General features: G+C 38.5%; 2 protein-coding genes across 2 annotated transcripts; both read left to right on the forward strand.

Annotated features, from left to right (window-relative positions):
• Nucleotides 1–419: 419 nt before the first annotated feature.
• On the forward strand, nt 420–11571 carry slc16a1a (solute carrier family 16 member 1a). Its single transcript, XM_084426404.1, has 5 exons — nt 420–626; nt 3345–3593; nt 8473–8616; nt 9047–9841; nt 10799–11571. The coding sequence occupies exons 2-5, from the start codon at nt 3377–3379 to the stop codon at nt 11026–11028; spliced, it is 1386 nt and encodes a 461-aa protein (XP_084282530.1). The 5' UTR covers nt 420–626; nt 3345–3376; the 3' UTR covers nt 11029–11571.
• A 1980-nt stretch (nt 11572–13551) lies between these two features.
• LOC311301664 (uncharacterized protein) lies at nt 13552–24473 on the forward strand (the record flags this gene model as incomplete). The annotated part of the gene is made up of 18 exons (XM_084426940.1): nt 13552–13677; nt 14237–14401; nt 14495–14562; nt 14675–14748; nt 14840–14898; nt 15019–15085; nt 15199–15272; nt 15389–15497; nt 15577–15671; nt 15809–15993; nt 21813–21882; nt 22106–22222; nt 22322–22426; nt 22571–22674; nt 23047–23164; nt 23598–23660; nt 23906–24022; nt 24142–24473. The coding sequence occupies 18 exons, from the start codon at nt 13552–13554 to the stop codon at nt 24316–24318; spliced, it is 1893 nt and encodes a 630-aa protein (XP_084283066.1). The 3' UTR covers nt 24319–24473.
• Nucleotides 24474–24528: the final 55 nt, after the last annotated feature.

Here is a 24528-nt window from a genome sequence, read left to right on the forward strand (position 1 = left end):
TGTGTGAGTGTGTGATGGTTTTTGTGCGTCACGTATCATGCGCAGCTACAAATGCTCATCCTTATCCTTCTATCGGGTCATGGAACAAAACACAATGACTGACAATAAGAAACATGAATCAGACCTAATTATACATGCAGGAAGTATAATAGTGTGGCCTATTATGGGTGTTTGTTGACATTGGGTTCATTGACACGATCATCAAACAACATGCTATCTCAGTGACTCCATATTGAAATCTGTATCCTCCAAAGGAGACCTCAACAGAGTCCTAAATGGCTCTAAACAACGAACAAGGAGGAGGAGATCAGGGACACAAGTGGGCATGGTGGCAGACATCAAGGAGCCAATAGAAATCTATTTTGAGTTTTCTGTAGACATTGGGGCCAATAAGAGCTGGTTTGAACGCAGTTAGACACAGTTTCACAAGGCTGACCACATCATAGGCCTGTAGAACTTTCAGCAGTTCATTTTCAACCACCGTGTTTTTCCTCTGGATTATTCACAGAAACTAGAGACTTGCCTTGACCCAGTGTGGTCCCTTAAAATGCTGCTTGCCGTCACAGTGGAATAGAAGAGTACTTTGGACTATTTTATGCAGAGAATTTATAGACTGTGCCAGAAAGGTAGGAGCACTTTTGTGTGGAATGTGTGATTCTAAGCTTGAATGCGCTAAAATGTCTATAGCCTGACGGTGTGTCAAGGACCCGTTTTACCTGTAAAGTGATTCATTTCATTCTCACTTCTTTTTAAACCATACAGCACTTCAGCTGAAAGGAGCAATATGCTCTGCCAACATGATCAAACTGTCAGATGGTCCAAATTCAAAGTGAACAGCCCAGTGATGTAATAATGGCTAAATCCAAATACATCTTGTAAGAATTTAATACAAAATTGTATAAATGATGAGATGTTAAGAGTGCTTGTATGAATTCAGATAATTCTGCCACATTTGAGACTGTTTGACACACCTTAAAAATGACTATACGCCACTCTGGAATACTAGATTCTGATTGGTCAGTCATTCTGCAGGCAAATATATTTGTATATGTAATAAACTATATTTTGAAATATATCACAATACAAAACTGTTTAATTCGTAACAATATTTCACAATATTACTGTTTTTACTGCATTTTTTTGTCAAATAAAACATGTTTACACCTGGTACTAAGATGCATTTTGGTCGATCTGATCACAAGTGGACGACGCTAAATACAGGTGTAAACGGGGTCTAAAACGTTTTGAGGAAGTCAGAAACGCTTTCGTAGTGTAAATGCTCATGTGGTCAAATGCGTTCGAACAGCCACAAAAGACGCCTACTCTCCGCCTACTGACCTAATGTGTAAACATAATGGGAAGCACGCTAGCCAGACAGGATTTAAACTTTGTCGGCTGTTGACTCAAGTTTGGTTTGAAGATGAAAAGGTACCAAGCAATGCCCTCTCACCATTCCTGACTTCTAACGCACTCACAGCATTCGACGTGGTCTTGCTCCTGTCAGGGCAGAAACAAAAGCTGCTGCTGTCTGTGTTTTTCAGTTGTCTCCGGGTGCGTTCATATGTAAATTGTACGAGTTTATTTTGTCCATTAGATCAAAAGATCTGGGGGGAAAAAACATATACATTTACATACAACATACATAGACACTCCCCTCAAAGAAATCAGGACAGAAGTGGTTGAAAGAGGACAGAAGTGACAGATTGACCAAAACGCATCTTAATACCAGGTGTAAACAGGGCCTAAGACTTTCAAAAACATTACAAAAATCTTACCGATCCTATACTTGAAAGGTAGTATAATTTCATGTTCATTTGTTTGGTAAGTAGCCATGTAATATGGAGGAGAACGTACAGCCAGCCAGTCATCATCACAAAATAAACCTCTTCAGGGTGATGCAAGACCCACTTTGCATTGGGGTCCCAATTGTCTTGTCTGGGTTTGTTTTGTGATAATGACTGCACATTGTTGTTTTAATGAGAAAGTCATTATTAAAAAAACTATCTAGTAGCAGCTAATGGCAGGGTGCCCTGATGCCTCAAGATCATGTTGTCTGGGCTAGCAAAACAAATCCAAGAGCACATGTAGAGGCTTAAATTCCAATGGGGGAAACATCCTAATATTGGTATACGATGCCTCTCTCTGACATAAACCTCTGATCCTCCTTAAATAATGTAAGTCACATTTCCATTTTGGAGGGAATGTTCACTTTAAAAGCCTCCTGCTGTGGCTTTACAAATACTGGTTGCACTCAGGTCGGCTGTGAGGCTTTAATATGTAAAGTCACCACTAGTCTTTATGTACCATCTACGCTTCCTTTGAACGGTTTTCTGCCACATGTATGCACAATGATTTCGTGAAGCTTTTAGGTGTGATTCATGTTTATTGATGTGTGATGCTTTGAAGTTTTAGGTTTACCTTTAGAGGACTAGTTGTGCAGAAAATGTTGTATTTCCTGCCCATGAATCGAAGTATTAGAGGTGCAATAGCGTCACTATTACTATTACTCATACTCAGTGTTAGGGATTTGAACACCCAACCTAAGGTGTTTAACTTCAGCACGTAACTCATACCACAGCGCTTGTGCCTCAAACATGAATGATGCCTCAAATGATGCGGTTGAGGAGCTTTTCTGACTTTAGACTCATGTTTCTCGCCTTCTAGATAAATGGACGAGAAAATCCTATATAATTACATTGAATGAGCGATCTGAGTGATATGGAGACCAGAAAACCCATAGCAATACACTAAAAACACTATTCATATTTTAATTATAGGATTTTTTTATGTATGCAGTTGAATGTATATTGTTCAAAAGTTTGGAGTCAGTAGTTTTTTTGTTGTTGTTGTTTTTCTCAGCATTTGTATTCAACATATATTCAGCAAATGTATCATTGTTTCCACAAAAATATTAAGCAGCGCAACTGTTTTCAGCATTGATAGTAATAAGAAATGTTTGTTGAGCCTCAAATCAGCATATTAGAATGATATTTGAAGGATCATGTGACACTGAAGACTGGAGTAATGATGCAGAACATTCAGCTTTGCCATCACAGGAATATATTGCATTTGAAAGCATATTAAAATAGAAAACAAAAGTTATTTTAAATTGTAATGATAATTCTCAATATTACTGTTTTACTGTATTTTTGATCAAATAAATGCTGCCTTAATGAGCCTGAGACGCTTCTTTCAAAAATATGGAAAAAATCTTACTGACCCCAAACTTTTTTTTTAGTTATTTAAATATGCAATACAAATATGCAGTCAAAATCCATGTTTCTAATGGCCTAATTGTTTGACCTTGAACTCTTTTTCACTGATCATTTTCTTTATTTCTTTAGAGAGAGAGAGAGCTTTGTAAACACCTGGAGCTATGGCACCTGCTGTTGGAGGTCCTGTGGGCTACACCCCTCCTGAGGGGGGCTGGGGTTGGGCCGTGGTGGTTGGCGCCTTCATTTCTATTGGTTTCTCCTACGCCTTCCCAAAGTCCATCACTGTGTTCTTCAAGGAAATTGAAGTGATCTTTGATGTCAATAGCAGTCAAGTGTCCTGGATCTCTTCCATCATGCTTGCTGTCATGTATGGAGGAGGTAAGCGGTGTCTTCCTGTTCTTTATCCTTTTGTCTTCCACTCAAAACTCTCAAACACTGTATATATCATAAAAAAGTTGTTTGTGAATTCATAATGGTTTAATTTCGTACTAGATGTGTGCACTGATTTAAATCCGAGTTGCTTAATACAGTAATTTCGTCCATGAGTCACTTTTAAATAATGCTGTTTTGTTGTCCATTCAAGCCAGTGGTGAGGTAATGGCACAGGTAATGAAGGCACAGTTTATCAATGGATATTGTGTGAGTGAAAGACCCTTATTCATTTGAATGTAGAAACGAGAGGCATGCTAGACAAGGCTTAGACATCAGCCACCGGCTTCTTTGCTGAGAGATTGAGCTCTGAATGGGCAACTCTATCTCCCTCTGGAGTCTTTCTTCTCAGTCAGCTCTTTATTCTGCAAGTGTCAGATGTTTTCCTTGGAGAGAGATGAGGAGATGAGACGCCTAACTCAGGAGTCACACAGACTTGTGATGACTAGCGTCAATAGCAAACTTGTCTCAGGAAGTGGAGCACCACCAAATGATGTCAGCACACTCACATAGGCAGACTAAATTGCACCTTCTCCTTCTCACGCTACTGAGCAGATCAAAAATTAGTTTAAAAAATATCAACCATTACAGATAATATGAAAAAAAGGTTTGAATGTTTCTGACAGTATGGTGCTACGTTTTAGTTATAAGTCAAAGTTTTATTGCAAAAGCCAATTATACTATCAGTATGGCTTGCGTGCATGTTTTCACACATCCTTTAAAAGAGGCAAAAATAAATACTATTTTTCTTTCTTTTTTTCTTATCCTCGTGTCGTTCCAATCCTGTGCAACTCTCTGTTCTCTGTGGAACACAAACAAGATGTCAAGATGTTTTGAAGAATGTTAATACTCTTTTTTTCCATTCAGTGCAAGCATACAGTGAAGTAATGTAAAGCATCATTTTGCAAGCAGTTGTTGATAAAGAGAAATGTCACAATATTGGAAATATTTCCGTTTTAAATAACGAAGGCGAACTAGTGAATATCACACAAGCAATATGCAAACTTTGCGCTATAGTTATGCTGGTGAAGAAGTCTCAAACCTAAAAGTTGTTTTTGATAAGGAGTAAGCTAATCTAGCATCTTATCATCGCAGAGCCTCAGTTATGCGGTGATGCACTATGAAATGAATGCGGGGCAAATAAATTGTAATATTAATTTAATAATAAAAGTAGACTAATAATAATAATGATAATAATTCAGATCATCGCAGGCGGAGATCATCATCATTTTTGTATTATTATTATTGTTAGTTCTGATTGTACAATGGGATTTTCCTTTCTTTGAAAAGAATTTTCCTTTTTTTTTCTTTTTTTTTCAATCTGTATATGTCATTGTCCCACATACTTTTGCCCTCACATTTGTCTTGACAAAGAATCTGGATGTGTTTTTGAAACACAGACCTTTCAGTTCATGTCAGTGGGGTTGACATTATGGCCATGCATGGGGAAGCACATGACTTTACATTTGACCTCATACTCCTACGCTGCCCCTTCTGGCCCAAGTGAGCTAATTCCCAACTGGGGACAATACAGAGCACATGACCCAGATGATCAAAGAACAAGCACTCATGAAAAAATCCAAGCGTTTTGTTCTGAACACAATGATGTACAGAATCGCAACATGTGGTGCTATGGTTTGTACTAACATATTTGCAGGCAAGACATAACTGTGTGAATATTTTATGCTGAGTTATGCACATCAGAAGTCTGTGTAGCAATATTCCATATTCCTAATAGTTCACATGCTCGCAAATAAATCAGAATGGCATTGTTTTAGCATCTAGTTTTATGCTGTCCATGACTGACATGTGTTGTGGTCCCCTTTTTGTCTGTCATTACCCTTTCTATCTGTTTTCTGATGCCCCCTCTGCCTCTTTATGAATTCATCCACTGTCTCACCCACCGTTTGCAAAGAAGTCTGAATGCCCTCTAAGCTAAATACTGTCAGAAGGTGTTTGTTTCTTTTCCAAGGATGTTGTTTTGGCATTCTAGGCCAAGACATCTTCCTACATAGACCTCTAGTGCATTTAAGCTTGTTGTCATGACCCAGGCAGCCCAGAGGTAGTTCTCCTGGAGCGATAGAGAGGTTCAGATATGAGGATATTTACATGAATGCAGACTGATCTGATATGTCAGGAGTGGGTTTTTATTTTAATGTCACCCAAGGGCTTAGTCAGTGATTATTCTAATTTAAAATCACAAGTCATGTTAATATAAATTCATTTGATGTGCTGCGGTTTTAATACCAAATCTGCACAAAAGAAAGTGCACAGAATGTAGTAATGCTACAAATTACCCTGACATAGTTCATCCTAAACTGTGCCGTTTCACAAAATAATAACTGTTTTCATACAGGTTTCCTGAAGACTCAGTCTGCCATTGGTTGGTCAAATAGATAGCCCTGCCCTAGACTCACACCATTGCTTTGCTTGAAACAATGTTGCTGTATTGTGCTGGTCTTTTGCAAGTATTCAAGCTCATTTGTGAGGAGTGTTCATTCACATTTATCTAGGACTGCACAATTAATGATGATCATGGTATGGCTTAGTGCAATTATTATCAAATCTCAAAAGGCTGCAATTTGGAAACAAATATATGCGATGCGTGTTTCAGAGTGAAGCGTAGCACTGTGTTCTTTTACACACGAGCAGCTCATTATCTGCCAGTGCTTGCTGCATTTCAGAGTTGCTTGGTTTGCAGTACATGCTGTTCCACACAAACTCGATCTCTGCATCTGCTGTGAGTTTGGGTTGCTTATAACGTGCCTTTTGGAAGCAATATGTGCCAGCCATCTTTCCATACTAGTAATGAGAAGCGCTTATCAACTAAAGAGAAGCTATAAGGGCTCCCTGGGGTTACCTGTCAAAATTCAGGTTTGATGGTATAACGTTTAATTTTTTTTAATTATTATTATTATAACCATATGATATATAATCACAACTTTTTGGCCAAATTATACAGCCCTACGAACAAGCACAGCAAACAGAATTTTTTATTTAAATTGCTGTCGCAATTTTATCAGAAAAAGCAAGTCAGTCTATTGTACTGGAAGGCTGAAGACGTGCAGGCTTTAACAATCACTCCCCGGTTTTCACATAGTTAGGAGTCTTCCTTCCTACATTCATGATAGGATTTGGCTTCTGTACATGGAAGACTTAACACATGCACGTAGCTACTAATACCTTTGGGATCACTGTGTTTGCTACTGCAGGGGAGTATCACAACACATTTGGATTAGCACTTGCCATCACTCCCTGGTTTTCACATTTTGGCCAAATTATACAGCCCTACGTACAAGCACAACAAACATTGCATTTTTTATTCAAATTGCAATTGCATTACATTTTCCCCCCAAAATCGTGCAGCCCTACATGTATATAGCCTACTTCTCTCATATTTCTTATAGAGCATGAATGTTCAAATCTGGTTAAAGTACTGGTATTACTAGTTGTTGTGGGGTAAACCAGGGATGTAACCTGACACTAATGAATTTCCGTATTTATGAATGTGTACATGTTTTCTTTCGTACATGTCCGCACACAGTGACTCGCTCCTCCACTGTATGAGGTGGATTAGAGAGGGAACAAGGCAGTCTATTGTACTGGGAGGCTGAAGACGTGCAGGCGCTCGCCATCGCTCCCCGGTTTTTACATGATTAACAGGCTTCCTTCCAACATTCATGATAGGATTTGGACTCTGTACATGAAGTGCTTAAAACACTCACGTAACTGCTAATATTTTTGTAATCACTGTGTTTGCTACTGCAGGGGAGTATATCAGAGCACTTTAGTTTGGTTTGTTATAGGGCTAAAGTTTGCCACTGGAGTGAAACATATCTGAATTATGATTTAGTAGAGCATGTCTTCCAGCCACTGCATTTCACAGGTAACATCTTTTCCTCAGTTAGCTGGATGATGGTGAGAAACAGCAAAATCTGCAGTTTGATGATTACTGCGGTAATATGCAATGTCAAATTCTATTGTTCTTCCCCACAGAGCTGCAATGCCCTCTAGTGGTCTGAACAGAGACTATCAACTTTCACCATGAAATCTATTTATTTATCCTTTTTAATTTTGAGTATACATTGCTGATGTTATTGTGAACAGTTAATCTGTGCATAAAAGATTTTTATGCATTTCATCATAATGTAATAACTTGCTCCTATATTCTAAAACATCATTCCTTTGATAGGCCAAGCCATCTTTTTTTTTTTTTTTTTTAATCCCATCAAATCCCAATGGATAAAATCAAATCCTGGGTTACATTTTCTCCCTCTCTTGTTGAGTTTCCTGATAACTTGGAATTGGCTGTTTCTTGATCCATTGTTCTTTTTTAGTTTGTAGCTTGATTTTTCTTTACCACATATCTTATACTTATTCTCAAGCATACGTTTCAACAGCCCTGTTGTCTTCTTGGTAACCAAGTACACTAACTTTTGATAAAGCTTTACTTCAAAACAGGCATCATTTAATCTAAAAATTATTGTAAAAAAAATGTTCACACAAATATTGCAGTGGCGTATTATATCATTCATTGTTTAGTTCATTGTATTTTAAAATGTTATACTGTATTAGAATACATTTAAAGATTATATTTAAATTATAATCTTACTGACTTTGAAGATCATTTTCAGAAATAACATTTAAAATTGTCTTAAAATAGGAAATAAAATCTCTCTCTCTCTCAATATATATATACAGTATATATAATTTTTCTTTTTTTATGTGCAATAATGTTTTTGTTTTTATTTTTATTTTTATTTTATTTCTTTTTGTGTGCGTGCGTGTGCAGAATCTGACAGCTTGTATTTCCAATTTTTGTCCCTAGGTCCTGTCAGCAGTATCCTGGTCAATAAGTATGGAAGTCGGATCGTTATGATTTTAGGAGGCTGTCTCTCTGGAGCAGGGCTCGTCGCTGCCTCTTTCTGCAATACTATTGAGGGCTTGTACTTCTGTGTCGGTGTTTTAGGAGGTATAAATAAAATAAAATAATTTTTTTTTTTTTTTTTTTTTAAATGGTCAAACGTTATATTAGGTGTCCTTAACTACTATAGTTACATCAAAAAATAAGTAAAATGTACATATTGTATTCATATTTGTTTGGTGGTGAGGTTAGGCAGCTGTAATTATATGCAGGTATTTTTTTAACTACAAGTACAATGTAAAAACATGTATGTACACAATAAGTGTATTGTATCAAATTATTAATTTAAATGTAGGACTGAAATATTAGTTAAAGACACCTAATATAAAGTGGGACCTTTTAAACATAAATCGTTGCACTTATCCCATGCAATTTGTAGTAATAGCACTCCTGTTGATGCTACACTCTTGTGACACATTTTAATATCACCCTGGGGACCCGTTTTCTTTTTTTAACTGTTTGTTATGATGTTTTCCAGGTCTGGGACTGGCATTCAATCTCAACCCAGCTCTCACAATGATCGGAAAATATTTCTACAAAAGACGCCCGATAGCTAATGGTATCGCTATGGCCGGTAGCCCAGTCTTCTTGTCTACTCTGGCTCCTTTAAACACTTGGTTCTTTGAACATTTCGGCTGGAGAGGGAGTTTCTTGATTCTGGGTGGACTTTTGCTCAATTGTTGTGTAGCTGGATCACTGATGAGGCCCATTGGGCCAAAACCCCAACCTGCTGTTAAGGCTGCTAACAATAACAACAGAGCTAGAGAGCAAAAGACCATGATAGAGATCATCAATGGCTTTATCGATCTGACACTCTTCAAGCATCGTGGCTTCTTGCTTTACCTATTGGGTAATGTGGTCATGTTCTTCGGCCTCTTCACTCCTCTTGTGTACCTCAGTAATTACGCCAAGAGTAAAGAAATTCCCAAGGAGAAGGCAGCTTTTCTGCTCTCTGTCCTGGCCATTGTAGATATGGTTGCACGGCCTTCAATGGGAATGGTCGCCAACATGAAATGGGTGAGACCAAGAGTGCAGTACTTCTTCGCCGCAGCTATTTTCCTTAATGGTGTGTGCCACCTGCTTGCTCCTCTGTCCACAGACTACTTAGGGTTTGTGATTTACTCTATCTTCTTTGGGTTTGCCTATGGCTGGCTGAGCTCAGTGCTGTTTGAGACTCTCATGGATCTCGTAGGGGCTCAACGTTTCTCCAGTGCTGTAGGACTGGTGACGATTATGGAATGTGGGCCAGTGTTACTGGGGCCTCCTTTACTAGGTGAGTATGGAGTGTGTTTACGTCTCATACTCAGGCAAATCAAATGGTTTACTTTATCGTACATGCATGTTTTATGACCTCATTATTAATTGAGAGACTACATATTGTATTTGTACTTATACAAATTAATGTCACACAGCAGAAGCATTTAAAGTGCCCCTTTTATGCTTTTTTTGGATAATACCTTTCATGTAGTGTGTAATATAGCTGTTTGTGAATGTAAAAGGTCTGCAAAGTTTTAAAACATCGAAGTGAATGACAAATGGAGTTGTTGTCTCCCACAAGAAAGAACTGATTCTGAACTAAATCCGATTCTGAAACAAATCTTCAGTAATTCCAGCTTCCATGCTTGAATCTATGTAGGTTTGTAACAAATTTGCACAATGCCTGCCTATGATCTTCATTGGCTGCCCGTGAACAACGGCGCCATCATTTAATTTCATATGACTGTGTATCAAGTGCTGGGGAAGCCTCTGGAACTGAAATTCAGATATGGTGATGTGTGTTTCGTTTCCAACATCTGACCAATCAGAGCAGAGTAGGATTTCAAAAAGGTGGGGTTTAGAGAGACCGAATCCTTGATCGAACCATTTCAGACACTGTATATTATGAGAAAACTAAAGTGCTTTTTTTTTTTTTTTTTACCGTAAATGCATGTACAACCTTAAACAAAACAAAATTATGAACCTTTAAAATGGCATAATAGATACGCTTTAAAATGAACCAGCGAAGGCAAAGGGTAGTTAAAATGTTTTTGTTTTGTTTTTTACTAAGAAATTACCTAAGAAAAAAAATTTCCCTAATACATTCAGGTTAATATTAACCTGAAATCCTGGTGTTCCTGAAAGTATTACCTAAATTTGAATCACTTTTATCACATTTTGTTAATAATGGGTTGATGGATCCCACTTGGATCACTGACCTTTTTTTTAATATGACAATTGTCTACACTCACAGGGAAGTTCAACGACATCTACCATGACTACAAGTATACTTACATGGCCTGTGGAGTTATCCTGCTGGTTGGCAGTTTGTTTCTGTTCATCGGAATGGGCATCAACTACAGGCTGCTGCATAGAGAGGCAAAAGAGGAATCCAAAAGAGCCAAACTGCAGGAGGAACCTGGCAAAGAAGTTGAAGATGCACTGAAAGTACCCAATAAGAATACTGCAGAGCATGGTGTGTGACACTGGCTGATTGGTGTTATTCTGGGTGATCCTTACATTTATACACTCTCCACTTTTAAGATGTAGTTACAGATATCCATCCTTGGCCTATTCAGGCGACTGAGACAGTGATGCAAACATTTCAGTGCCTTGCATGAGTGCACACTGCACAGTAATGCAAATTATATTTTTAATTTTCCTTTTAGAATTTAACTTGAGTTTAAAAACGTTGCCTTCTAACAAAAAAGACACTGGAGTAATAAAAAAGCAGTAGATATACAAATAGTGTATGTTGTTAAATATATGCACAAATGAAACATAACTTGGTAAATATTTTCCATGCACACTTGCCAATGTCTGTTATTTTGTGTATTCTTATGTGTATATGCATAGCCTAGCAATGTAGTGATGAAAGATTGTTTACTTGTTTAAAACTATGTAAGTCGGACCACCATTTGTGTATAGCCTAAAAGGTCAAATTGCTCTTGAAATGTAAATAATTTACTATCAGAGACTATGTATATAATTAATGTTGAAAAACTTACAATAAAAATGATTTTCATTTAAATACTTTTTTTTTATTTAAAGTGCTGGGTGTTAACTCCTGTGTTCTGTTGAGATTTACAATGATGTAAATCTTATTTTTCTCGTTGACTTCTTTTGCAAAATGTTTATCTGACCTTAAGTCAAAGCCCATTTGACGTTACCCTTTGTTGGATGCACCTCTCATAAATACGACACGAGATATCCAAAATAAAATGTTCAGTTGTGCTTTTGGAAATAATAATAAATAAATAAAAATACAATAAAATAAGAAATAAACAACTGGCAGAAGTTTATCTCTACACCAATCAGAAAACGTCAGCATGTGAGAGAATGCAATGCGTTTGTTTTATGTTACCTTGGGTCTCTGAGGCGCCGAAATGATTTCCAAGCTTCAGAAATACCTTTGAAGCATGCCATCAAGGTTAAAACTGTTAAAAAGGTTTTGTAATATTTTGGAAGTTATGACTAATATGGGGCAACCGTGTTCATTTCAGTTGCTACTGCTGTTGCTTAACCCTCTGGGGTCCTTCGGGTCCATTTGGATTTAAATAAAAAAGCGTTTAAATAAAAAAGCGTTTAAATAAAAAAATGTTAAAAATCATAGCTTCATTGGAATGGTCCGAGATTTGGTGACTTTGTTGGTACTTGGTATATGAACACCCCAAAAAATTGGGGACAGGATTTGAATAGTCTAAGTGGTTGTAAAAAAAATAGTCACACTCAGGACCTTCGGGTCCAAATGGACCCGCCATAGGAAATGAATGGGAAATTGGCAAAAATGTGAAAATGCAGAGTTTTTTTGTGCGTACAATCTACAAATCAGCCACGATCCAGAAAAAAAGCACACAACAGTGAAGGGGTTAATCTATAAAACATCAAGAGTGCAAAACAGACACATCCACACACACACACACACACACACAAACACACTTTTATACACATACACACTAATAAATTCAGACTACAAAAATCTGTTTTGAATTTTTAAAAATCACAGCTTCATCGGAATTTTCCGAAACTTGGTGACTTTTATGGTATTAGGTATGTGAACACACAAAAAATATTGGGGTCATGATCCAAGCACGTCACACTTCTGCTCTTTGGTCAAAAATTACCCCCATAGGAAATGAATGGGAAATTGTCAAAAATATGAAAACACAGAATTTTTTTGTGCATACAATCTACAAATCAGCCAGGATGCAGAAAAAAAGGACTCAACGGTGAAGGGGTGAATCTCTAAAACATCAAGAGTACAAAAAAAAACACACACACACACACATTTTTTAATAAAAAATAAAATAAAATAAAAATATATATAAAAAATGTCTATTATATTCAATGGGAAAAAATGGGTCATAATTATTGAATAAATATTAATTAAAATCATAAAATTATCTCAAAACACCAAAAAAGAAAAGAAAAAATATTATAAAAAACAAGTTAAAAAAAAAAAATATTATTTTTTATATATATATATTAATCCCGCCCTCCGGGTCCATTTGGACCCGAAGGTCCTGAGTGTGACTGTTAAACGAAGGACCCCAGAGGGTTAAAGTGGATCTCAGCGCGTGGCTAGAACCGCGGCGCGCAAACCATTTAAAAATCGGTGTCACGCGAGTCAATCAAACAGCGGACGTCAGGGGAACATCGTTGGTTAACGGAGTCTTATCAATCATAAAACAGTTCAGAAGGAGCTCGTGTGAATTGTTTGAAGGTAAAAATGTTTTAAAATTACGTTTAATTACGTTAACATAGTTTATAAAAGTGGAGGAGTAACGAAAATGTGATGATTTTGATCATTTGTAAGGAAGAACTTACAGCCTACCGTTTACGTTAACTGTCTCAACATTTTCGACTTTCTCAGCTAACGTTAACGTTAGCCAGTAACTGTTAACGTTAATGTTATCTCAGCAGGGAAAAGCCCGTAACAATACAACTATTCGGTCTAAGTTACAGTCCTGGGGATTTTTTAAGTGCTATTTCGTTTGACTCCACAGAATGCAAAAACCATTCAACTTCAAACTGTTGGTGCCCCCAAGAGCTCATTTGAATCAAGTGTATGCAGTGAAGCCTCAGGAAACAGGCTTGTTTGAAGAAAACTGTGTTTTTTCTCCTTCGGGTCAGGTTGGCAAACTTGTAAATTTTCTGTTTGTGCTACAATGTTGCTATTTGACCTGTGGCTGGCTGCTAAAACTGCGGTGTGAACTTTTAATGAATTAGAATGATGATAGGCTACATGTATTTTGTTTGTAGAGTTACAAGTGTTCAGATATGGAGACAAGCCTTCCATTACCATCCAAAATGGTGCTTCCTACGAAGGCATCCAGACCAGGTAACATTTATAAAGTCTAAAATGTAGAGGTGTAACGTTACGTTAATATTTATGAATAAAATGTAACGTTAGAGGTTTTAATGTAGTGTCAATTCCAGTCTTAAAAGCAGCATGTTCATTAAACCTAATACTTTGTGATTAAAGAGGGTATGAAGAAGGTTGCAGTCACGCCAATGGAAAAGGAGGTAAGTTCGAATGCTCATTTCATTTTGTATTTTAGTTTATTGCTTAAAAGATTAATCATTCATATATTTGTATACTATATAATGAGGTCCATGTTATGAATTCCGTAAAATGCATTATGAAAATAAATCTAAGCAGTTTAATTACTATGGTGCTTTTGCATTATAGACATCATTAAGATCCAGCCAGTTGTACTCCAGATTGCTGGATGAAGCTGAGAAAATTAAAATGTGGAAGTTCAGAGTAGATTCTGAGAATTCACAAAAAGACAGGAAGCTTCAGGAGAACAGAAAAACCATTGACACGCAGCGCAAAGCCATTCAAGAGCTTCAGGTAAATAATTGTTGGGTAGTACATTTGTTTTACTTCATTTTTATTTTCTGTCTGCTTTACTAAAGACAGAATTATAAATTATGTCTGTTGCAATTTGCAAATGAAACTCTGAGCATGAAATTAGAGGATCAACTCAATGAAAATGAAGACCTTAGAAATAAGTATGTACATCATGGGTAATATTTGAATAAGCACATACAGTACTATATTATATTATATTATATTATATTATATTATATTATATTATATTATATTATTATTTTTATCATGCAGAAGTAATGCTACCAGAAATTTGTGTAACATACTAAAGGACACATTTGAGAGATCTGCTGAGAAAATGAATCTGTGTAAGTGTGAGAGCATGTTAGAATATGTCATATAGCATTCATTACCAATTATTAGAGAACAATAATGTGTTTTTCATTTTGCCTGAAATAGTTGAGGCTGAACGGGAAGAAACTCATGATCTGTTTATACAGAACAGTGAGAATATTCAGGTAACTATATAATGAGTGTATTATTTACTTATTTATCTAGTGCTGGTGAAGCGTGGGGAATATGTCCAACCCTAGATTGGGACAATCCTTTTCACGACACTGTAATTTGTTCATTTGCAGAGGATGGTGGCAGCATTTGAAAGTCTTCGAAAGCAGGCAGAGGCTGATCAGCAGGAAATGTTGACATGTGCTCATTTTTAAATCATTTGTCTAATTATTTTAAAACATTTTTAAACATGTACTGTATTTGACACAACAAAATTAAACAATTTTACATTGTTTTGTTAACACATCCTACAGTAAGAGAATGCCTTGCACAGTTTGAGGATCTTAAAGTGAAGTTCCAGAGTGAATGCCATGTGAAGGAGAAGGAGGTTAGTCTTTATTTTGAGTGATCTTTTAATGCATACTGTAACACTCACCTGTCTTTGTGTTCATGTTGTGACTAAAACGCATATCTATTTTGTGTTCCTTGCTTTGACTTGTTGAGGTTGCCATGCTTCAAGAAAAACTCCAAGAAAAAGAAAACAATCTCAAAGATTTTTCAGTTAAATTACAAGAGGCAAAGCAAAGCTGCAGTCTGCTAGAGGAGTCTGCAAGTAAGAATGCAGGACACATTGCATAAGTCTTTCCTTAATTTTTCCACAAGTCATGTATGTTCACTCATGTTGCTTTTAGGGGAACATCAGAAATTGCTTCAGAATGTTACACAGGATCGGGAGGTGCTTGAGGAAAAACTCAGGGTGACGGAGCAACTCAATTGGGAGATTGAGGTTTGTCCTTAAACAAGGTCTTACTCTTAATACAATTGTTTTGGACTTACTTGTAAAGGTAGGTAGAACATAAAAGTTTAAATAATTCATGTTATTGTTTTGCAGTGTTTTATATTGTATTGTATTTCTTTCCCAAGGAAAACCAGAGAGCCTTAACTGACAAACTGGAGCAAAGCAAGGAAAACCATGAGAAAGTTCTTCAAAAGAAAGACACTGAACTAGAGGAGCTAAACAACATCAAAGAGCAACAGTCAAACCAACTTGCAGAGATGCAGCTGACAGTGAATTCTTTGCAGTCCTCACTAACATCTGAGATACAGAGGTACTTCATAGTATATCAGTTCAAGATCTAGCATAATTAGAGATAGGGCTGAACGATTAATCGCAACAAAACCGCACGCGATTTGCGATTATTTTATGCGCAGCTTGTCAGTGGAGTGCGGCTGATTGGTAGTAAATACTGCCCCATTTGAACGCCAGAGGGCGCTCTCACGCAAACACGATAAATATGCCCCGCCACAGAAGTACAATAATGCGCATCATTCCAGGAAATCCCTAATAGTCAGGTCCGAATCTTCAAGATTGTGTAACCCTGTAGGCATTTTTGAGGAAAAGTTGTTATACCACATTTTTAGAAAGTTCAATGTCTCCTGAATAAGGATCCACCGTATAACATTGAAATAAGGGTCCCATTTTCTTGTAATTGTTATTGAAACAATAGGTGCATTATTCACAGCCGAAACACTACAAGTGGATAGGGTAAAAAATTTAAGTTATAGATATCACCATAAAACCTTTCCAGTTTTTCACTTACATAGAGACAGACATTTTTTGTATTACAAGTTTTCTGAAATGTCATGTTTACATATGCAAATGAGGCATACCAGTATATATATATATATATAATTCGAGGGGCAGGCATACCAGTACGCGGTTCTCCCTTTCGGGCTAGCCCTGTCTCCTCGTGTCTTCACGAAGGTTGTCGAGGCAGCCCTTGTTCCTCTCGACGACTGGCTGATCCTAGCACACTCTCGAGACAAGGTTTGCGAACACAGGGACCTAGTGCTCCGGCACCTAGCTTGTCTGGGCCTTCGGGTCAACTAGGAGAAGAGCAAACTCTGCTCCGTGCAGAGGATCTCTTTTCTCGGTATGGAAATCGACTCGGTCGCCATGTGCGCGCAGCTTACGAGCGAGCGCGCGCAGTCACTGCTAACTTGCCTTCGTCAGTTCGAGGGCAAGAGTGCGGTTCCACTGAAACTATTTCAGAGGCTCCCGGGGCATATGGCATCCGCAGCCGCAGTAACGTCGCTCGGTTTGCTTCATATGAGACCGCTTCGCGATCAAGTCCCGAGGTGGGCATGGCAACACGGCACGCTCCGAGTCCCAGTGACTTCGACCTGCCGTCAGACCTTCACCCCGTGGACGAACCTCAGTTTGCTATGGGCTGGAGTGCCCATAGAACGAGTTTCCTGGCATGTTGTTATATCAACAGATGCCTCCACAATGGGCTGGGGCGCCATGTGCAATGGACATGCTGCCGCGGGCTCCTGGACAAGACCCCAGCGCCTTTGGCATGTCAATTGCCTCGAGTTGCAGGCTGTACGTCTCGCCCTGCACCGCTTCTGTGCGTTGCTCAGGGGTCAGCAGCACGTATTAGTCCGATCAGACAATACCGCCACAGTAGCGTACATCAACCGACAAGGTGGTCTGCGCTCCCGTCGTATGTCGCAACTCGCCCGCCACCTCCTCATATTGGGTCAGAAGCATCTGAGGTCGCTTCGAGCAATTTATATCCCGGGAGACCTGAACCGTGCAGCCGATCTGTCTCGGTTTCGGCCTCTCGCTGGAGAATGGAGACTCCATCCCCAGTCGGTTCAGCTGATTTGGGATCAGTTCGGGGACGCACAGGTAGATCTGTTTGCCTCCCACGACTCGTCCCACTGCGACCTGTTTTATTCTCTGACCGAGGGCACGCTCGGCACGGATGCACTGGCGCACAGCTGGCCGCGGGGCCTCTGCAAGTATGCGTTTCCCCCAGTGAGCCTTCTTGCGCAGACTTTGCGCAAGATCAGGGAGGACGAGGAGCAGGTCATTTTGGTTGCCCCGTATTGGCACAACCGCACCTGGTTCCAAGAACTAGTACTCCTCGCGACAGCACCTCCCTGGCCAATTCCTCTGAGAAAGAACCTGCTTTCTCAGGGACGGGGCACCCTATGGCACCCTCGTCCCGATCTTTGAAATCTCCATGTGTGGTTCCTGGACGGGACGAGGCAGGTTTGAGTACCCTACCACCAGCGGTGGTGGCTACCATCACTTCAGCTAGAGCATCGTCCACGAGACATGCCTATGCGTTGAAGTGGAACCTCTTCGTCAACTGGTGTTCTTCTAAACTTCAAGAACCCACGAAAGGCCCGATCAGTGTCGTGCTTTCCTTCCTGCAAGAAGGGTTGGAGCGAAGGCTGTCTCCCTCCACCCTGAAAGTGTATGGTGCCGCCATTGCCACACATCATGATGCAGTTGATGGTAAGTCCATTGGAAAGCACGACCTGATCATCAGTTTCCTGAGAGGAGCGAGGAATCGCCCTCCTCTCGTTCCCTCTTGGGACCTCTCAGTGGTTTTAACTGCTCTGCAGAGTGCTCCCTTTGAGCCTCTGCAATCAGTGGAGCTTAAGTTCCTGTCAATGAAGACAGTGCTCCTGGTTGCATCGGCCTCCATCAAGAGGGTAGGGGACCTGCAGGCATTTTCGGTTGACGAAGCGTGCCTGGAATTTGGACCGGCTAACTCTTACGTGATCCTGAGACCCCGGCCTGGATATGTGCCCAAGGTTCCCACCACACCCTTTCGAGACCAGGTGGTGAACCTGCAAGCGCTGCCCTCGGAGGAGGCAGACCCAGCCTTGGCACTGCTCTGTCCAGTACGCACCCTCCATGCTTACGTAGACAGAACGCAGTGTTTCAGGACTTCAGACCAGCTCTTTGTCTGTCATGGTGGGAAGCTGAAGGGAAAGGCTCTCTCCAAGCAAAGGTTGTCTCACTGGATAGTGGACGCCATTGCTTTGGCTTACCAGCAGCAAGGTCGACCATGCCCCCTTGGTGTGACGGCCCACTCCACCCGGAGTGTGGCATCCTCTTGGGCTCTAGCGCATGGCGCCTCGCTAACAGACATCTGTAGAGCTGCAGGCTGGGCGACACCTAACACGGCCTCTGGGCGACCCCCACGTGTGTAGTCCACTGTAAGCCTCTCTGAGCATGTGTCTTTCCCTCGGCAAGCCACCTTGCCACCCCTGGGTTTGAAATATTCCACCTGCGGCTGGACACCCCAGTGATTCTCAATATGCAGCCCCCTGGGGTCATGTGTATTCCAAGTTCCCCCCTTCGGGCTGGGCATAATTGCATATTTCCACTGATATATGCTTCCCAGTGTACCTTGGAACCTTGGCATAATTCCAGCAGCCATTAAAAACTGTCCCTTTCATGTTAATGTTGTTTTTTCATTGTTTACATGTTTAAATATTCTGAGAATGCATAGTTTAGTTATAATGTTTAATGTTTAAACTGCAATAAATGCATTAAAACGTTTTTTTTTTTTTTTTTTTTTGGCAGCCATTTTGTTTTTATTGTTTATGCCAAAACAGTGATGTTTACAACTTGTTATACGGCAGAAATGGATTCAGCACCTAAAAATCATATAGAAACAATACTTGAAGTACTTTTCCTCAAAAATGCCTACTGCATCTTATCCAGGGCTATTTATCTATTTTGGGACTCGACTATAAAGCTGTAGCTGAATAAACAGAAGATTGAAACGCTTTGATTAAACATGACTTATAAATACACGACTGCCTTATTTTGTGTAAGAAGGCACATCTCACAGAAGGAGGAGCTCAGCTGTCGTTATGAAGTGAGTTTGGAGTAAATGCATGTTATTAAATGTCTGTTGTTGGACAAGGTTCATAAATGCTTCTCATGTTTTGGAAAGATGTTTGACGCGTGTTGTTTTTTCAAATGCACGTTATTAGTGACTCAAACTCACAGTGCTTTCAGATAGAGCAGCGTTTACAGAGCCATACATCAACGACAAACTGCACATAAAAACTGCCTTTGCAATTTTAAAATCCCGATAAGCCATCTCGATTTAAGTGCGATTACATGGAAAGTGCGATTAATCAGCCCTAATTAGAGATGGATATCGTTCAAAGATTTTCGATATCAATATCTTTACTTCAATACCAGTTCCTGAACGATACTTTTCTTCCATACCAATTTTATGAAATCTGTTTTAACAAGATTACTTTACTGATTACCCCAAAAAAACTTTGGTTTGTTGCCTTTTTTTACATACTCAAAGACTCATATAGGCCACTAGGGGGCCGAATATATGCCTCGCGCTCAAGCTTGCTGCAAAGCACTGGCAAAAGGAGCCTAATGATTAGGGATGTCCCGATACCACTTTTTCACGTCCGATACGATACCGATGCCGCAGCTTTGGCTATTTGCCGATACCGATATCAATTCGATATTTTTATTTTATTCTTGAACTAATACTACTAATAATAAAATATATGGAAGCACTTTGCTCAATTAGCCACATAAAAACATCTCACTCAAATGGAGAACAAATACTTCTCCAGTATATAGTCCACAACAACAGTTGATAATGAAAGACTGCCACCCTTTATTCAAAAGACCTTGAGATATGTTTGGTAATTGTACCTGAATGAATTTAAAATTAATTTGCTATATTTCAAATCAATATATTTGTTTCCTTAAAATTTTAATTAACTTTAACGTTATTCTCATCTGAATTATAAATAATTTCTGTATAAAATAATACTACCATTAAAAACACATTTGATTTTCTTTTTTAATCAATGTAGAATGTGTAACTTAAAAATAAACAGATTAGTGTTCTGTTTTAGGACAAGAAATGAAAACCAATGCAATATGATGAATGTCCAAAAGATGAGATAATTTTTGCTTTTAAACAGCGTGTGTGTGTGTGTGTGTGTGTGTGTGTGTGTGTGTGTGTGTGTGTGTGTGTGTGTGTGTGTGTGTGTGTGTGTGTGTGTGTGTGTGATTTTTGGTTGGGTGACAGTTGTAGGTTACAGTTTGGCAAGAGTTTACAGTTTGACAAAAGCACAATGTTGTGTTTTACACAAATATAAGTAGGCTAAACCCTTTTTGCAGTTTTAATGATGTCCTGTATGAACAAAATGACAGAGTATGTTTTTATGTTTCCACTGTTCGATCGCGCCCGTGCCTCTCTCTCTCTCTCTCTCTCTCTCTCTCTCTCTGACACACACACACACACACATTCCAGCATTGCAATCTTGACATCGCAGCCTGTTCATTTTGCTGTGTTCACACCAAACACGAATAGAGAGTCAAATTCATGATGCTTGAACAGTTTGAATCCATTCGCGCGTATAATGATAAAGCGAGCGTTTGAAGTGAAATAGACGCGCGTTCAGAGCTAAGGTGGGGCTACAGATTAGGTGTCCCTAAAGAACCCGCATATGTCTATGCGCTTATCTAACAGTAGTTCCGCATTACATTAATAAATGTGCACCCGAGTTTTATTTATTTTTATACCGACCGTGTATTCTCCGTGTAAATCTATGCACCGAACCGTGACGCCCGTACCGAACGTACGTTCAATACGAATACACGTACCGTTCCACCCCTAATAGGTATCAGATCATAGGTATCGGATATATTTTTTTCTCCCCTCCGATATACGATCTAGCGTTCTGGGCCAGTATCGGCACGATAACGATGCCGTGGATCGGATCGGGACATCCCTACTAATGATTATGAATGTGTCGGGGAAAAAAATAGCAAGAGACATTTTAATTGTTTATTAATAAACTAGTGTTTTCTGAGACAGTGTTGACTGCAAAGATGAAGTTGACGTTGCTGACTCGTCATCTCCGCAGTATAGTGAGCACACACGCACGCGCCTATAGAGAGAAATGCACCTTTCATTTGGATTGAATAAACAGAGAGTATTTGTTTTCGATTCGAATTGGTTCATTTAAAAGTAGACATTTCAAGCTGATAGTACAGGTGGAAATGAAGTACAATATTAAACCAAGAACTTTAATTTTAATCCATATTGAAATGATTCCTTTGTTTTCACAGGGTACAAGACCTTGAGACAAAGATGACCTCAGTGGGGAATAAACTCAGTGTCAAAAGCGCTGTTAAGTTTGTAAATGTTAATAAATAATGGCGCAGTTGCATGCTTTGTACCATTCTAAGATCATTGGTTCCATTATCTTCATGCAGAAGTTATCAAGGGGCAGAAAGAGGACCATAGCAAGCAAATACAGATACTCTGAGATGAGCTGGTATGTGTTTGCCCTTCTGTTTAAGCATTTATATTCTATGATTTATGCATTTATGAAACTAAGCTCACAGTATTTCTTTAACAGAATGAGAAGTTAAACTCACTCTGCTCTATAAAGGAGGAATTAAAGACAAGTGAGGTTCAGATGCTACAGCTTATTGCTTCACTTGAAGAGAAACAAAGAGAGGCAAATCATTTGAAGGTGAGTAGAAGGTCATTAAGCATTCATCGGCATAGTAATATGCATCCTCCATAATTTCAATGCTACATGTGCTTCGTATCTAACATTCACCCCTCTCAGGATGCAGTGGAGAGTGTCACCACAGAAAATAAAAACATGATGGAGGCCCTGACAAAAGCTAGACATGATAATGAAGAGCTGCAAGAAGCTGATGTTTTAAAAGAGGTCAAGACATTCTTCAGTTTTTGTGCATTTGTGGCATATTGTTTCAGTTTTTCACTATATTACACATCATGTATATTTATTTGAGTTAAGTAATATGACAAATACTTTGGATACTCAAATTGAATGTGTACATCTTTCATCCAGGCTAAATTGAAAGAGATGGAGGAACAATTGTCAGGAGCTTTGGAGAGCTGTTGTAAATCATCTAAAGAGGTAGAAAGATTGGAGAGGGACTTAAAGGAACAGAAGTAAGAGCAACCACAACCTGTCTGGTTTTACATCATTAATCTTTAAATCTCAAACTAAACCTCTAATTTATTGCATACTGTTTCACATACAGTTAATCTTGATATGGGTAGTAATGTAAGGGAGGTAATCTATCTTTGAATTCTTTTAGCATGAAAATGTTTTGCAAATGCATATGTATTGCGAGTAATTAAAGGGATGTAGGCAAAAATTCAAATTTTTTCTAAATTCTAAAATTCTAATGAGAAAATGAGTTAAAAAATGTAATGTTCATTTAAATCTCATTAAATTAAGCATGTTGGCCATTTTCTATTGTATAATTGAGATCTGTTCAGTATTTTATTGAACTTATTGAAGTTGTTTTTTGCTTGAAGGGATTATTTCAAGGAGCTGATGTTGAAGTTTAATGACCTGCAGATGCAGAAAGACATCATTCAACAACAGGCTGATAGTAGTGCTTTAGAGAAGAAAGTCCTTCAGTCTCATCTAATGGTTTGTAAATTAAATCAAGTGTCTAAATGTTGTAAATTTACAGAATGACATCAAATGCTGCTTGTGATGGTTTGTTTTTTTGTTTGTTTTTTACAGGAAAGCAATGTAAAGGCCGAACAGGAGAAGACAGAAATAGATAGACTTGAGAGAGAGAAGCAACAGCTTCAGTAAGACTGGAGGAGACTTTTTGTCTTGCAACATTGCAAATTTGGTTTCATTTATTATTTTAATTTTTCTTGCATGTACAATTTCATATTCCAGGGAACGGGTGAATATTTTATCTGCAAAAATTGCTGGTCAGGATGAAGAGAGAAAGAATGCTCAGAAGCAGTTGAGAGAGAGTGTGTGTTCTTATACTGTTTTATTCCATTAGATTGTTGACGTGTGTAATCTCATGTGTTTAACAATAATTCATGTTTAATCACCCCAACAGGGCAAAGGTGCAAAGAGAGAACTTCTCATAAAAGAAAAAAGAATCAAAGCATTAGAGTCAAAGGTAAAATATCAGATTGTGTTGTACTTATACAGTATTGTGTACTGTACTCAAACACATGTTTTTAAACTGAAAATTGTCTTAAAACCAAACCAAAAGCTCACAAGGAATGTATTAAAGAGGTTTCACTATTTTTTTGTAAAATTATAATGTTATGAGAAGATTGTTGAAGTTTTCTTTCGAGGATTGAGATTCCATACACTGCATTTGAATTATGAAGTTTGAATTATTTGACATATTTCTCTTAGATGAGTAAACTTAAGGAAGATTCGGATAATTTAAAGAAACGTCAGGAAGAGGAGCTTCAGAAAATACGTTCTGACTTTGAAGACAAATCAACAGCAGAGGCCCAACTCAACCTTGAGGTGTTTTTTTTTTTTTTTTTTTTTTCATTAAATGCAGTAACTGGAAAAAACAATAGCAAGACATGATGCAAATAATAGTTATGTTTTATTGTTGTTTTGTATTTTGTTTTTGTTTTTAGATGCAAAAACTGAAGCAAACAGCCATGGAGGCACTGAAGAGTAAAGATGACACAGAAATTAAATGCCAGCAGAAGATATCAGACATGGTTGCTTTGATGGAGAAGCACAAGGTCATTATCATTCTTAATATGTTCCAGTGGTCTCTAAAATTCTACAATATTTTCAATTGTTTTTAGGAAGGCTGCCCTAGACTTAAGATTTTTCTAGTCGACTAGTAGTCGTTCATTTAAGTGATCAGTCGACTAATCACGCATTTATATTAATAAGCCATGAATCAAAATAACGAGCCTTCTATATAAAATACATAGCCTAATCAGCACTCAAGCGCACTCATAAAGCTTGCCACAGCGCACCGGCAAAAGTAATGATTATAAGTGTCGTGTAAA

Source organism: Rutilus rutilus, assembly GCF_951802725.1.
Source record: "Rutilus rutilus genome assembly, chromosome: 12".
Taxonomy (NCBI): Eukaryota; Metazoa; Chordata; class Actinopteri; order Cypriniformes; family Leuciscidae; genus Rutilus; species Rutilus rutilus.